At 40.4% G+C, this 16,948-nt stretch overlaps 1 protein-coding gene across 1 annotated transcript in view; it reads right to left on the bottom strand.

Moving 5' to 3' along the window:
* The window catches only part of DSCAM (DS cell adhesion molecule), a 641,498-nt gene that overhangs the window by 229,457 nt on the left and 395,093 nt on the right, over positions 1-16,948 (bottom strand). Inside the window, exons 6-8 of the mRNA XM_084616971.1 lie at positions 15,232-15,507; positions 12,417-12,713; positions 11,311-11,586 (exon numbers count right to left, since the gene is read on the bottom strand). Of these exons, the coding sequence (XP_084473097.1) occupies positions 11,311-11,586; positions 12,417-12,713; positions 15,232-15,507 (849 nt within the window). The remainder of the gene's footprint in view (positions 1-11,310; positions 11,587-12,416; positions 12,714-15,231; positions 15,508-16,948) is intronic.

The raw sequence follows: 16,948 nt of genomic DNA, 5'->3' as shown, positions 1-16,948 counted from the left end.
AGACAACTCTGCAAACAGTTACTTACCAGTTACGTAATATTCCCTACTGTCTTCAAATGGGACTACTCAGAGGCTTAAAGTTAAGCACATTCATAGGTATTTGCAAGATCAGAACCTTAGGGTGAAATTAATTTCTATGCACAAGGGCAGCAAAAGTTCTGTGCACCACTTCAGTCGTATGCAAGTCCTATTAAGAGGCCTAGTTCAACACATCATGTATTTATTAAGAAGGCTTAACTGGAATTAAACATTGTGCATGGGCCTTGTATCTGATGGAAAAATGAAGCACTTTGGGTTTAATATGTCAAAGACTATGATTTGTGTCTACAAATTAATCAGAGAAATAATAAATATGTGAAGTTCTGATATTAACTTCACCCATTTGCACAAACTCTTATGACAGAATCATGGGATAGATGTCAAGAGACCGAAGAAAAAATAATTTGAATTTGGAAGCCCCGCTGCTGTTGACAGCAGAAAAATTCTTGCAGGTAGCAGTGACAGTCCATACTGATCCAATAAATTAATTTCAGATGTTGGACATTGGAACAGTCCCAATTCCCATTCACACTGATGACAAAAATAGCTATACACTAGAGTGTGGGTTAGGGTTCTTTGACTTGTTCTTTCTTCAATTTGTAGTTTTGAGGTTGACATTTCCATAGTCGTGAAAATGGAGACAAAGAGGAACAAAGTATTGGCTTTCCCCCTTCAAAAATGTCATTTCAGAGGACTCTGAGAGTAGTATAGCTTGAAGTAAAGGTGCTAATTTAGGAGTACAGGCTCCCATGTAGGAAGTCACTTGACATTATTTGTCATGGCTTCCAAATCTAGCAAACATTTGTTAGAGATCGCATTAAAGCCTGAAAGTATTAGATACGCTGTACTAGACATCAGCAAAGCAGTTCAGACTGAATAGGGAATGTTTTTATGTAACATCTGAAAATAATTTTCACACATCTATACTTCCAGGTTCTTGCTGGGATCAGAAGCAGGTGTATAGTCTGAGGTAATTTTTGGCTTATGTACAAATGAAAAGTTCCAGAAACTTGCAAGAAAGACTTGTCTCATGAAATTCCCACCCTAATTCTGGAGATTCTGAAGGATCAAATTAACATTCAATTTTTTGAGTAGCTTTTTGCAAGGTATTGAATTTAGCCTCCCCACTCCTAATCTCTTATATTATAATATGTAGGTTGACTTCACCACTATGTAGCAGTTTCCAGCTGGAATTTAGAAAGTTGTGACATTTGAAGACCAGCACATTGTCTCTCCAAACACGTTATTAGAGCATAAATGAGACAGACCATTGTTTACTCCTGTTGTATAAACTTTAACATGCACGCAACCTGTAGCGGTTTGGTGTCCTGGCAGGGACTATTTTTTAAAACCAATATGTTATTAGTATCATTGCTTTGACCAATGTCAATATTTCAGTGACAACTCCAACTTGTTGCTAACAGCTAATCGGATATTACATTTGTATGCTTGAGTTGCTCAAGACAGCTTCAATGAGCTAACCTGAATAGGTATATTCTTGGAAAACAAATATACTTCACATCTCAAGAACCCAATGACAGACAACAAAAATTTATTAGGCAAAATATGTCACAATATTTCTAAAATAAAGTGGCTATAAGAGAGATATTTCTGATATGTCATGTTTGAATAAATATAATTTGTACAAAGGTTGCATCCATCCCCAACTAAAGAAACTATTTAATTTTTTTTAAATATAAGGCCCACCTTACCACTGCATTACTCCAGTTTTATGCTGGTATAACTGCAGTTACACTGGAGTGTAACACAGAGCCATATAGTACTGTTAAATGTACAGACAAGTATACTATAATAAATACTTCAAAAACTGTGTTGCTAAAATGTACTGCTATAACAAACATTTTTTCCTGTTTGGCAAAAGCTTGTACTTGAGCAAACAGGTCTCCAGAGCCTGTGGGCTTTTCCCCATATGCTCAGTCGATTGTTTTTCCACTCCCATGGTAAGTAAGAAAGCATCGAGTAGGACAAGGAAAGATCCAGTGAAGAGTAAGGCTGGGGAAAAACAGTGCAAATTTCAGCTCTCTGCCAAGCAATGTAATGTCTTAGGAGTGCTGAAGCTAAGAGCACTTCTTTTATTTAAAAAGAGGATCATTGGTCAGGCTCACTAGTGCTAGCACAGAAAGGTTCAAATTAGGTCTCCTTGCCCCAGCAAGCGCACCTGTGAGAGATTCCTTTCATTACCTTCAGTTTGCACCACTGCCTTCCATTAGGAGAGAAGCAGCTTTAATTTCTTGGCCAAAGGTCCATAGGAACCTTGGAGGAAATTGCTGAGGGGATTCACTGAAAGAGCACATCCTCCAACAAATCTGTCTTTGCAATCTTCCCTCGGAACACTGCGACCCTCACCGCCTGTGGTCCCCCCGCAGTGAAACTGAGGTTGTTGTCACTTTATGTCACTGTTCCTTAGTGAAAAGAAAAGGAGGACTTGTGGCACCTTAGAGACTAACCAATTTATTTGAGCATAAGCTTTCGTGAGCTACAGCTCACTTCATCGGATGCATTCAGTGGAAAATACAGTGGGGAGATTTATATACATAGAGAACATGAAACAAGGGGTGTTACCATACACACTGTAACCAGAGTGATCACTTAAGGTGAGCTATTACCAGCAGGAGAGCAGGGGGGCGGGGTGTGTGGAACCTTTTGTAGTGATAATCAAGGTGGGCCATTTCCAGCAGTTGACAAGAACGTCTGAGGAACAGTGTGTGTGTGTGTGGAGGGGGGGAAGGGGCGGATAAACATGGGGAAATAGTTTTACTTTGTGTAATGACCCATCCACTCCCAGTCTCTATTCAAGCCTATGTTAATTGTATCCAGTTTGCAAATTAATTCCAATTCAGCAGTCTCTCGTTCGAGTCTGTTTTTGAAGTTTTTTTTGTTGAAGTATTGTCACTTTTAGGTCTGTAATCGAGTGACAAGAGAGATTGAAGTGTTCTCCAACTGGTTTTTGAATGTTACAACTACAATACCCACCTGCTGAAGTGAAGAAACAGATTGACAGAGCCAGAAGAGTACCCAGAAGTCACCTACTACAGGACAGGCCCAACAAAGAAAATAACAGAATGCCACTAGCCATCACCTTCAATCCCCAACTAAAACCTCTCCAACGCATCATCAAGGATCTACAACCTATCCTGAAGGACGACCCATCACTCTCACAAATCTTGGGAGACAGGCCAGTCCTTGCTTACAGACAGCCCCCCAACCTGAAGCAAATACTCACCAGCAACCACACACCACACACCAGAACCACTAACCCAGGAACCTATCCTTGCAACAAAGCCCGTTGCCAACTGTGTCCACATATCTATTCAGGGGACACCATCATAGGGCCTAATCACATCAGCCACACTATCAGAGACTCATTCACCTGCACATCTACCAATGTGATATATGCCATCATGTGCCAGCAATGCCCCTCTGCCATGTACATTGGCCAAACTGGACAGTCTCTACGTAAAAGAATAAATGGACACAAATCAGATGTCAAGAATTATAACATTCAAAAACCAGTTGGAGAACACTTCAATCTCTCTCGTCACTCGATTACAGACCTAAAAGTGACAATACTTCAACAAAAAAAACTTCAAAAACAGACTCGAACGAGAGACTGCTGAACTGGAATTAATTTGCAAACTGAATACAATTAACATAGGCTTGAATAGATACTGGGAGTGGATGGGTCATTACACAAAGTAAAACTATTTCCCCATGTTTATCCACCCCCCTCCCACACACACACTGTTCCTCAGACATTCTTGTCAACTGCTGGAAATGGCCCACCTTGATTATCACTACAAAAGGTTCCACACACCCCGCCCCCCGGCTCTCCTGCTGGTAATAGCTCACCTTAAGTGATCACTCTGGTTACAGTGTGTATGGTAACACCCCTTGTTTCATGTTCTCTATGTATATAAATCTCCCCACTGTATTTTCCACTGAATGCATCCGATGAAGTGAGCTGTAGCTCACGAAAGCTTATGCTCAAATAAATTGGTTAGTCTCTAAGGTGCCACAAGTACTCCTTTTCTTTTGCGAATACAGACTAACACGGCTGCTACTCTGAAACCTGTTCCTTAGTGGAGTTTTCTGCAGCATGCAAACAGAAACATCTACATGAATGGCTTCTGACCCACCCTTTCACAGGGTACAGAGTGAGCTCCCCTTCCCAAACTGGTCTAGATACCTTGGCTGATACAAATAATGGCCTGTCCCTTGTCAACTTGTTCTGCCCCTTTGGGGTGCTTACTCACCTCCATTTGGACTGGATTCACTTGGTTTTTATGCATTGAGAGTGCAAGGATCAGGACTGTGTCTGGGCCTTGTGCAGACACCCAGGACTAGACACAGTCTAGCTCTTTGTAAATTTCCTTAACAGCAGCTGATTTCTCCTAAACAGTTTCATCAACTGTGTGTTACCAGGTACAGAATCCAACTTAGTCTCTGGAGCATTAGACTTTCAATTGTCTGCCCCTTACTGCAGCATATTGAACCTTATCAGCAGGGATTATCATTCATCAAAATATTTATTCCAAACTGAAAAGGGTGAACAGACAAACAGACTAGACATCTGCTAACATTACATCTGCTAACAACATTTATTGATCTGAGCTACTGTCTCCATATATCCTGGGTTCATTGCTAAGTGTTAATCTAACCTGTCCTGAAAAGGGAGAAACAATGTTCTAAAAGCCTTTGCTAAGCAACTGCATAAAAAAAAGAGAAGGAAAGAAAAGAAGAGGCTGATCTGTGTGATTCTATTGCTGTACAAACACACTCATTTATCAGGATACTGAATCATAGTGCGTTCTTCACTTCTATGCCAATGACATATATATAAAGTACCCCCTCTGCCAAAATACCCACCCCTACATTAAAAGTATTGCAAAATCAAGCACTCATAAATTAGGAAATGCAAGAAGGTTTACATAGATTCTAAGGCCAGAAGGGACCATTGTGAATGCCTAGTTTAACCTCCCACATAACACAAGTTACAGTTTTTCACCCTTGAACTGTTGTTGAGCTGGACTATATACTTTACAGAGACAACAATCTTGATTTGAAGATCTCAGTTGATGCAGAATCCAATATGTTCCTTTGGTAAATTGCTCCAATGGGTGATTACCTTCACTGTTAAACATTTGCACCTTAGTTCTAGCCTGAATGTATGTAACATCAGCTTCCAACCAGTGAAGTCTTACTATGCCTTTGTCTGCACAGGGAGTTAACTATTTCCACAGTTTGGGCCTTAGCCACACTGGAGATTGCCTCTCTCCTCATGTTATATGTGAGAGGCTGAGATCAACTAAAGGACTTGAGCTAAGGGCCACAGATGTAAGTGAGAGGGGACTACTGGCAGGATGATTTTAAAGAAGGACCACTGGCTCTCAAATTGACTCCTGCGACTACTTTGACAGTCATACTGGTTTCACACCAACTCCCCTGCTATCATAATTCTAGAATTACACCCAGGCAGTTGGTTTTACATCCACTTTTCCATTATCATAATCCTGATTTTATAATCTTACATATATGTGTGTACTGTGACAAAGTTCCTGTTCTACCTTGGTGGGTCTTGCGCTTATTGGCAGATTTGCTCGCCTTGGAGCTTCACAGCAGCCCTCAGATGGCCGTTTTTCTGAATTCACAGTCCAGGTTGACTCCTCCTGTGTCTGACCAGGAGTTGGGAGGATGTGGGGGGAACCCGAGCCTGTTTTCTACTCTGGGTTCCAGCCCAGGGCCCTGTGGAATGCAGCTGTCTAAAGTGCCTCCTGGAACAGCTGTGCAACAGCTACAACTCCCTGGGCTGCTTCCCCATGGCCTCCTCCCAACACCTTGTTTATCCTCGCCATAGGACCTTCCTCCTGGTGTCTGATAATGCTTGTACACCTCAGTCCTCCAACAGTCCACGTTCTCACTCTCAGCTCCTAGTGCCTCTTTCTCCCAGCTCCTCACACGCACACCACAAACTGAAGTGAGCTCCTTTTTTAAACCCAGGTGCCCTGATTAGCCTGCCTTAATTGATTCTAGTAGCTTCTTGATTGGCTGCAGGTGTTCTAATCAGCCTGTCTTAATTGTCTCCAGAAGGTTCGTGATTGTTCTGGAACCTTCCCTGTTACCTTACCCAGGGAAAAGGGACCTACTTAACCTGGGGCTAATATTTCTGCCTTCTATTAATCTCCTATAGCCATCTGGTCCGACCCTGTCACAGTACATATATATAATATTCATATGTAGGCACATATATATATATATATATATATATATATATATATATATATCATACACATGCACCATCCATAACCCTCATTTTAATGAGTGAGAGTCAGTTATTAGAGAAAAAACACCCTGATATAATTGTTCTATCAGGTTTGCAGGAGGTAATGTAGTGTAACTTCAGCAGAAGATAGGGGGAAGGTCTCTAAATCACGGAGATAAATAAGCTTTATGAAATCAGTGACAACACTTTTGAAAACTGCATTCTTTTAAAATTGTGCTGCATCGTCCTCTCTCCTGGACTTCTTTTTCAGTAAGGGAAGTGAAAAATTCCCCCTAACAAGGGAAATGCAAATGCAAAGAACTCAAACCAAAACAAACAAAAACCCCACATTAACATGGCGTTAAGGATAGAGATGGATGACGTTTTTCAGACAGTGATGTCCATGCTTCCCTTAATGCTGTCAGCCCAGTGGTTAGCACACTCACCTCGGATATAGAAAACCCAGGTTTAAGACCCTGTATCTCATATCCAAGATGAGTGCCCTAGCCACTGGACTATTGGCTGTGCTGGGGTAGCGCTCTCACTCTCTCTCTTGTCTGTTCTCAGCTTCTCTAATCCCTCAAGGAGTAGAGAGTAGCAGCACCAAGCAACTAATCAGCTTGCCTTGGGGCTTGCTGGACCTATCTTACCTTGCTGGTATAACTGGGTCACTGTCTCCTTGTAAGCACATGGGGCAGGGGATGGTAAATGGCCTTCCCGAGGGAAGTTCCCATGTAGGCTTCCAGGAGTCTCCTCTGGGAGGTGTTGAGTTGCCATATGTCTTTCCCACAGCTGCCCAGCAGCTGCTGGGAACTTCTTGTTTTTAAGCCTTTATTCCATCCTTGACGTGATTGACAGAGCCAGAAGGATGGGGCTAACTTTGCCCACAGCAACTCTTTAAACCCTTCATCACCAGTGCAGGGTTTATACTCCCTTTTGGGTCCAGTCAATATGGAGGAGGAAGCTGCCCAATTCAAATGCAGAGGGAACAAGAGCTGTACCCAGAGGGTGAGGGAGAACTGAAAATGGTTGGACAAGGAGACTGGGATGGGGAGCTCAGAGGGGAAGACTGGGACTGAAAAGCCTGAGGAGCAGAGACTGGGATTGGCAAGGTGAAGAGAATGGAACTGGAAGAAGGACACAGGTGGGGAAACGATAGGACTGGAACAAGGACAGGTTGGACAGGGCACAGCAGAATGGGTCAAGCTTGGGAGGAATGAGCAGAAGAGTCTGTGCAAACAGAAGAACCCTCCTTTAGGTCAAGAGACAGAGGTCTGCGCAGTGGATCTAAAGGTTACAACCCTGTTGATCACCTATGATCAATATGATGCCATAGGATAGATTTCTATTTTTGCAATTTGCTTTATTAAAAAGCCAGGAAATTATTCACAAATAGCTATATTGAAGGAATATTATTAAGGTGGCAAAGGCAAGCACTCAGAAGTTAGGAAATGCCAGAATTAAGGTTGGCTGTGCAAATGAAATATAAGGGCCTGTGATATGCAGAGGGTCAGACTAGATGATCTAATGGTCCTTTGAGGCTTTAAACTCTATGAAACTATTTCAAGATATTTGAATTCATCGATCGAAGCTGCCCCATATTTTGTATTTTTCAGTATCAGACATAACAGTGTCAGTCTGAATTATAGAAGAAAAGATAGCACACTAAAATTATAATAGTTTACATTATATTTTCAGGCAATAGGCATATACTGACTGTTGTTAACTCCTAATGTTCCAAGAAACTATATATAATATGCAGGATAAAATCTGTATGTAGTTATTAACTATTGCATCAAAAAAATGTCTAGCTGTCCAGGCTAATTTACGGCAGTGCTGGACTACAGCTAAAATATATAACAACTAAATTAAAATTTGTTCAGATTTGATGAGACAACAGAATAAAGCCCATCTGTGGAATCTTGTATTTATTGTAAAAATAATTTTGTTAGGATACGGATTTAGCTAGTATTTTTTTTTAAAATACCTCACTCTCGTCAAGATAAATTAAAGGCCTCTGAATCGTTTGAGACTTTCACAGAGAGGCAGAGTCAAGTTTGAAATTGGTTATACACTATACAGTATATATATAGAAAAGGGGTACTTGTGGCACCTTAGAGACTAACCAATTTATTAGAGCATAAGCTTTCGTGAGCTACAGCTCACTTCCTCAGATGCATATCGTGGAAACTGCAGCAGGTTTTATATATACACAGAGAATATGAAACAATACCTCCTCCCACCCCACTGTCCTGCTGGTAATAGCTTATTATCTATTAAGCTATTACCAGCAGGACAGTGGGGTGGGAGGAGGTATTGTTTCATATTCTCTGTGTATATATAAAGCCTGCTGCAGTTTCCACGATATGCATCTGAGGAAGTGAGCTGTAGCTCACGAAAGCTTATGCTCTAATAAATTGGTTAGTCTCTAAGGTGCCACAAGTACTCCTTTTCTTTTTGCGAATACAGACTAACACGGGTGTTACTCTGAAACCTGTCAGTATATATATATATATACTGGAAATCAAAATGCCACCCACCCACTTCAGTGGGTGGGGGAACTTAATGGTGCTGGTAGTGAAGAAGGAGAGCTCCAGCAGTGAGGGTGGGAGACACATTGAGGGACACCAGTTAGCTCCTCTCCCCCTTGGAGTATCTGGCACTCATTGGCCAGCTGGAGGGGAAGGGCAATGTTTGGCTCACATCCCCCAACTCCAGGAATTTAACCTGAAGCCTGGGCCACGTGGGGCCTCTTTCATCTCCATTACAGCAGCCCCATCCTCCTACCCACTCGGAGCTAAGAATAGGAATCCAGTCTGGCAGATAGATTCCCATTCTTGAAGCCTGGGCCATGTGGGTCGAGTTGTTCATCCAATGAGAGTTGGAAGGAATTTTTTCTTCCATATGGCCAGTTGGCAGAGGCCTGGGGATTTTTTTGCCTTCCTCACAGCACCTTCAAGCTGCAGTAGGTTAAGCAGGAATGTGCTTGCTAACTGAGGTACCTGGTTGAGTTATTAATTCATCACAACTTGTGGCCAGTTTCCAGTGCCGTTAAAAAGATAAAGTGAATGGTTCCCAGAGGTAAAAGACCTGGGATTTTGCTGATGTGTCTTGGGCTAATGGGATAGGTTAAGACCTGGTGGTACACATGGGCCAAGGTCCCCATCTTCTGCCTCTGTCCCCTAATAGGGGCGGGGTGGTAGGACTCAGAGCCTGCTGAGTCCTGGGGGCTGGGCTGAGGAAATCCTACCCCAAGTTATGGGTTATATGGTAGGAGCCCTGTAATTGATGTACTGGAACCACTTAAATGCCTGGTATAGGAGACCAGGACCGATAGGTGGATAGCACCCCTCTCCTGTGTTAAAGTTTAATAAAAGTTGTGGTCTTAAAATCCATCCACATGTCTGTCCTCACTTTGCCACCACGTCTGGATCAAAATACTCTGAATCTAAGGCATCAAATCGCTTTCAGAATGGCAGTTGTGTTTTGGTCTAGATATCTGAATTGTATAGGTACGGCACCAAGGTTTTTTTTACAACTATAGCAAGAGCACTCCCATTTACATCTGATTATATTAGCTGTCATAAGCACTTGAAGAATGATATAATTAAAAGGTGGCATTCTCAACCAGGGGAACATTAGAGATGATATCAGCACAATCACTAACTTAACATTCATTTTCACAGAGATGCACCAACGGCAGTTTTGCAAGACTGTTACAGTGACAGACAAGATAGAGCATATGATAAAAAGCTGCAGTGTTAGCAGCTTTTTATAACAAATTACGTGGAACAGTGCCCCTTCTGGGCTAAAGAACATGATGGGTCACTCCTTGAAGGGTCCACAGTACTACTGGTTACAACCTAATCCCTCCACCCTTTCAAGTACTAAGCAATTAATATAATTCTAGAATGAAAACAAGAAAAAAAGTGTATAAATGTTCTTGGTATCTTATCTAAGGCCTGACACATATTAATCAAAGAAAAACGCAAAAGGGTAGAAAAGCGTTTGAACAAATTCATAAGGGGAAAATGCACTTCAGTTCTTCCTGCAGGCTTATGTGAAATGAACTTGTTCATCTTGGATGGGGGACCAGACCACATCGCAGTACAACCTAGTTTTGAACAATCAGGCATAATGAGCATTTTTGTGCTTTTTATCTTTAATGTCTTTGCGAATGGTCTGGATGCAATGCTTGGAAATTATCATCATCTACTTCTGAATGTTTACATATCAGTTTCCACATCCTTGTATGTATGGAAACTTTTGTATTGATTTCAAACATCCTGTTCCAAATTACAAGTCATGTAACGTTAAAATGAACTTAGAGAAATGGCTCTCTCTTTAAAACATCAACATCTCCCTAAAAAGAACAATTCATTTTTTTTTAAACCAAGTTTAATTAATTTAGCTATTGTATCTGTTTACTGCTTACTGGAGAAAAGGAGAAATAGACACAATTCATAACTAACAAAACCTCATTGCATTTGCTAACAGCTGAAAAATAACTAGGTTGCAAAACTGACTTTAGTCATCAAGAAGAGACAAAGACCAATGAAACTTCGATGATCGTAACATTCAGGTGAATGATCGGCCATCCTCAGCCTCTGAGTCATCTCAGAAGAAAACAAAGGGTTACATTCCATGCTCTTTAGTCTTCAGTTTTTAGAAGCACTAGAGTCCTCCTCATCATATAAGGCCAGATTCTCCCAGATTTACATATGGTGAGCAGTACCTTACTATGCAAGTCGTGCCACTGACGTCAACAGAATAAGGCACAACTCAATGACAGCAAGTATGGTACAATATGATATCTGTAGATGACCATTGGCTTTATATCATGCCTACACAATTGTTAAAAAAAAAAAGCAGATTAACTGTCCTATTGCTTATTTTCTAATCACCGGTACAATTTTATATATGTGGATTCTTGGACTGATTAAATACCATCTGGCCATTAGCTTAGCTTTATATTTCAGTATAAACATTACCTTTTACAGTCACATGAACACTCTGGCTTGTAGACAGCTGGGGTTGAACCAGAACATTGCATGTATATTCCCCCTCATCCACTTCCTTCTGCACATCTGAGAGTTTCAACGTTCCATTGTTTTCAAATGCTACTTGGCGATGGTTAAAAGGAAGCAGGTCAGAGTTCTTGTACCATTTAATTGAGTAATATGGATAGCCAATCACACGGCAATGTATATAGGTGTCCCGTCCTGCTATTGCTGTGATATTTTTCATTGGACGGATGCTTGCTGGCCCTGGAAAAGTACAAAGAAACTCTTGAAAATAATTTAAGGGCATACTTGCTAGAGGAAATATTCATTTTTTGCTGATTATATAAATGTTTACAACATCCATTAATGTATCCTGCATGACATTTCTTCTTAACATTGACAGTTTTTGCTTTTAAGAACCACTTAAGCGGTCTTCCTAATCTTTATGTGCTCTAGTTTCTCTCGCCCTACAGCATACATTCTAATTAGGGCTGTGGTATATGTTTGTATTATTGAATACTTGTCTGATAAAATCTTTACTGCATTACAAATTAAAGGCTAGGGAATGATTTAATTAAATGTCAAATACTAAAACGTATGCTAAGCTAGAATCCTGTTACACATGAGAACACTGACAAAGTTAGCATTCATTCTGATGTATATAAAATATATTATCATGAGGATGGGTATTATGACATGTAGAACTACTGGTTCAAGCTAATGTACCATGTGCATGAGTAATTACAATGAATGTAGGACAACTAAAAGAGGAGAGGAAAATAAGAAACACATGCATGCAAAAACTAAAATAGGAAAACATATTAGTGAGGACGCTAACCCTCATGCTTGAGGAACATAAGTTTAGGGAAAGAGATTGTATAACAAGCTGACTTCACAAGCCAAAGAGGGAATGGGCCTTCCAACCTTAAACCATACAACGGAGTTTCTAGAGGGGGTTGAGGGAGGTGTGAAGATGGGAGAACCACAGTAAGTCAGTTTTGGCATTCCAAGATTCAGACCAGTGCATGCAACAATCTTCTTCTCCACTACAATGAGTTATGTGTGTTTTTTTGAGGAGCTGATTTGACAAGCACCTCTTACGTTTATTCGAGCCTGGTACAGGATGACTCCAGCAGAGTTGTTGGCAGTACAGCGATAGACTCCCCCATCTCGAACTTGAGTGTTAGAGATATTCAGGTAGCTGACCACGTTGCCCTCAGAGGTGATAATCTGGCTGATACGATGATTACCATCTTTGATTATGGGATCTTCATCTAGTGTCCAGGTGATCGTAGGCAGAGGAGTCCCCTTCACATTGCACATAAGGGAGACAGGCTCTCCTGGACTCACCACTTTCTCACTGAAGGCAGAAATGATTTTGGGAGTTCCATCTGAAGAGGAAATGGAAAGCATGTGAACAGCACTTACGCACAATAAAACTGCTCTCCCTACCTTTGTTTAGCCCAGCTCATAAACCAAGAGTTCTGAAAGAGATGCTAACCCTCATCCTTCAGCAACATAAGCCAACCTCTAATTAATGAAGTTTAGGAAGGATTTTTCCTATGGACAGGTTATCTAATAACGGATTACTGCAGGGTTTCTTTTGCACCTTCCTCTGAAGCTTCAGGTACTGACCACTGTTGGAGAGATGAAACTGGACTAGATGGACCATTGGTTTGTTCTGATATAGCAATTCCCATGTTCCTGTGAAAAAGGCTTAGACTCCATAGGCAACTGAGAAGCCAAAGAAGTATAGTGTAAGCCTAAGATGTTTGGGGATATACTTCGTACACATTTCAGTTCCTTTGAAAGTTAAGGATGAATAACAGTGGCCAAAACCAGGCATAACTTGTGTCTGCTAATTCCACACAGCTCTGTTCAGTCCAGTCCAGTCCAGTCCTACAATATCTTTTTTTTTTACCGGTATTAAAATAAGCCTTTTCCAAATACAAATTGCTACTCATGCTGATGATGACCATTTTGGAGGTATCTTAGTGTTGTACACAAATCTCCCAGGGTGAAAAGGACACCAAATATATTTTCTTCTGACCCATGTCACAATTTAACCAAAGTCTCCAAAGTGCAAGTTAGAAAAGAAAAGGTACGGGGTTTTCGAAGTATGGAGTAGAATTAAATTACTCTCTATCTGGATAGCCCAGAGGGATAATAGTTTTAAGAAAAATGACACTCGATTATTATTTAGAAGGTTCTTTCCCAGATCTTGCAACGCAGTACACTCTTTCTGTTGTTCTTTTTTAAATTATACTTTAAGATTGGTGTTTAGAATGGATTTAAATATAATCGGGGGTAAGAATGCATCTGGTTCAGCTCATAATCTGTAGGAAGCAGTCTAGTCAGAGGTTTAGAAAACAATTCTGCTTGCCATTGTCTGGATCTAATGCATAGCATGGCCAGCCAATTCATTTTAAAGTTGAGAAAATATTAGCATCAGCAAAGACTATAAGGGGGTGGTTTAATCACAGTATAGAGAATAGCTTAAGCCTCTTGAAAACCCCTCTCTTCCCACCCAGTGGGCTTTGCCCTATGGGAATAACTCATTTTAATTCCATACAAGATGTAATGGGGAAGGACATCAGTGACAAGCATCAGTAACTCTAATGTTGTGAGAGAATAAGCAGTGCACTCAGCACATTTCATGGAGGCTCAGACCAGCATAATTCCATTAGAAATAGCCTCTCCTTACCTAGTAATCTCAACACAGGATCACACAGAAAACTGAGGGAGATCTGATGATGTGTGTGGAGCTTGAATTGCTATCCCCACTAAATGTGCTGAATCTGAGCAGGATTTTAAAAAAAAAAAGTACAGCAGCGTTCTCTCTCCCCAGTACAATCACCTAGGAGCATCAAAATTATCATTCCCAGTACACTGAAACACCTAAATATTTCAGCAGGGACATTAGGTTGGGTTTCTTATATATTTTTTCTCTCCCTCTCTCTCTTTGTTCCTGTCCTATTGGATGTGTGACAGAGTATTTAAAATGTCTTTCTTCATCTCTGACTCTCTCTCTCTTCCTTTCCTTTTCCATGCATTTGCACTGTCATCTCTCACAAGACAAAAAAGCTATTGGCTTTTTATCCTGAATGGAAACTGACACACGACAAATAAATCAGTGAGTGTGCTCAGTATGCACCTCTGCCCTTTTTTTATTCAAGTGACAGGCTTTTTTGGAGATGAAAGCAGACATTATTTTCCCAGCAAGACCTGAGTGTCTTTGAAATCTTTCCTGCTGTCGCTCTCTGATAACCTGCACTCTCTCGACATCATTATAGATTATCAATATGCTCTTTAGGCTTTCTTAGTCACAGGAGATGGTTGCCGAGGTAACTAGGTCCAGGCAGGTAATCTCTTCTTTTTCTATAAAGACTAAAAATAGTGGCCATGCCATGACTGCACTACAGCCTCATTAGTGAACTGGCTCTGTACAAATTGATTACTTTCCTCACTTGATTATTATGTGGAACATTGTGTCAGTTACTTAGTATGATCTCCAGACCTTCAACTGATTTCACAGCCAGCCTGAAAACTGTGTTTGGAATGAAATGTTTGATCCTCAGTGGGGATCTCTCTTCTCTCTTGTCCTGGAGATACAGAATTTTGGATAGCAGCAGAAAATTAATGCATTTGGTGGGGCTTCGGTAGGAGGGATATTTTTCAAATCAATTTATTTGACACTTGGACCTTCATTTCCTCTCATTTGTTGTTCTGGAGCCTGGAAAGGTACATATATCTCCCAAAGTGTGTGGCTAGCTTCATCCTTCCTACAGGCACAGGGTCTTCTCTCTCCTTATAATTGGAGACCACAAGCATATTATATATACTGTACTATATACATACTATAACACTTCACTGTAGCCAGTAACACTACTAAAGCAGGTAATGACTAACCTTCTAGCACCACCTGAACATAGTCTTGAGCAGACATCTTGTCCTTGCGTACAAAGCACTGGTACGCTCCACCATCACTTTTGGCCATGCCATCCATAATGAGATTCTCACGGTTGATCCCCACGATTCTCACGTTGTTTCCAGGGTTGATGATTTCACCATTTCGGTACCAGGAGAGTTCTTGGTCTTCAGTTCCAGTCACACTGCAGGACAAGGACACTTGACTACCAACACTGCTTTTAACTTTCCGTGGACTGATTGTGGCTTTCAGAGGCTCTGAAGATTTAAGTCAAAAGGAGAGGGGGGGGGAAGGAAGACATTATGTATCTTTTTAAAAAATATGACTAACAGGTGCCCTTTCACTGAGAAAAAATACTGAATCACAAACACACATCACTGAAATGAGAATAGGCGGCCATGTTTGCTTTCAAGGGCCTTTTAAGGCCACAGTCCCACAATTAGTTCTGCACAGGCAGACCTCTATACCCAGTTGGAGTCCCACTGCCATCAGTGGGGCTCTGCCTGGATGCGAGTGTGCCCCTGTGTGGAACTCACTGTGAGATAAGCAAACAAAGCAGTAAAATAGCCCAAGGGACTTTAATCTCAGTGTCACCATTTAAGAATATTATGATATATTTTTATTGAAGTTTGATATTATGTGTGAAAGAAAATTCACAGTATTGAAGTAACAATAGTAAACACAAGGAAGGGAGTCTTTATCCACACACATACCAACAACTAAAACTACTGAATTTGGATCTCCATTCCAACCACCCTACATTTTAATTGGGCCCAGTACATATATAACAGACCACCATGGAATTTATATCCAGATGGGATTCTCCCCCAGGGTTTTTGTTCAATACCACCTCTATCAACAAGAAATAATTTAAAACATAATACATCTCTTTTATCGTCTGTGGATATCTATTATGAATTAAATGTGATGAGATATTGTTTATTTAGCATGTTTAATGACCAGCATTGTAACTAATATTGGAAACACTATCAATATTATTTATTTTACATTTCTCTCTCAGTCTCTCTCTCTTTCTCACACACACAGACACAGCTATGGATATAAGATATTAGACTATATTCTGTAAAATAGATGAGTTAAATAAAGAATTATATATTATATTTTATACAGACATACACAATTCCTTAGTTAACCTAATTCTGCTTTAAAGAATATTGTATAATATGATCATTTAAAAGTTATTATTATTTCCCTATTGAGGATTGCTAGATATTCCTGGTCTGTTATGAGCCTGTACAATATTAAGTGGATCTGATTCAACTATCTGTTATGAATGTTTTACAAATTTAGCTCTCTTTTTTAATTTATGAATCATTGATAAATGATCCTGAGTTTCTTTGGATGTATTTGTTATTTGTAATTATTCGCTGAATAATTTTTAGACAATGGATTGTTCACACACTTTTCCTTCTGACGATTTCTTATTCATGTTGTGTGGTTGGAAATCTAAATCAGATGGTATTGTTTCTGCTCCTTTATAGCAAAAAAATTAAACAACAGAAGAATAACAAAGAGCAAAACAATACAGCATTTCAGACTAATAATCATCTATGATAAAATTCATGAGACAGTCAGGATTTGCATACATTTTCATGAATACTCAGGGATTACCTGAATATTCAAAATAATGAATAGCAGGAATCCCAGTGACCAGAGCTTGACACTTTTATTCAGAAG

This window comes from Lepidochelys olivacea (assembly GCF_965140295.1).
Source record: "Lepidochelys olivacea isolate rLepOli2 genome assembly, chromosome: 1".
Classification (NCBI taxonomy): Eukaryota; Metazoa; Chordata; order Testudines; family Cheloniidae; genus Lepidochelys; species Lepidochelys olivacea.
Note: the sequence above shows the minus strand (reverse complement) of the source record. Positions and strands in the feature narration are given on the sequence as shown.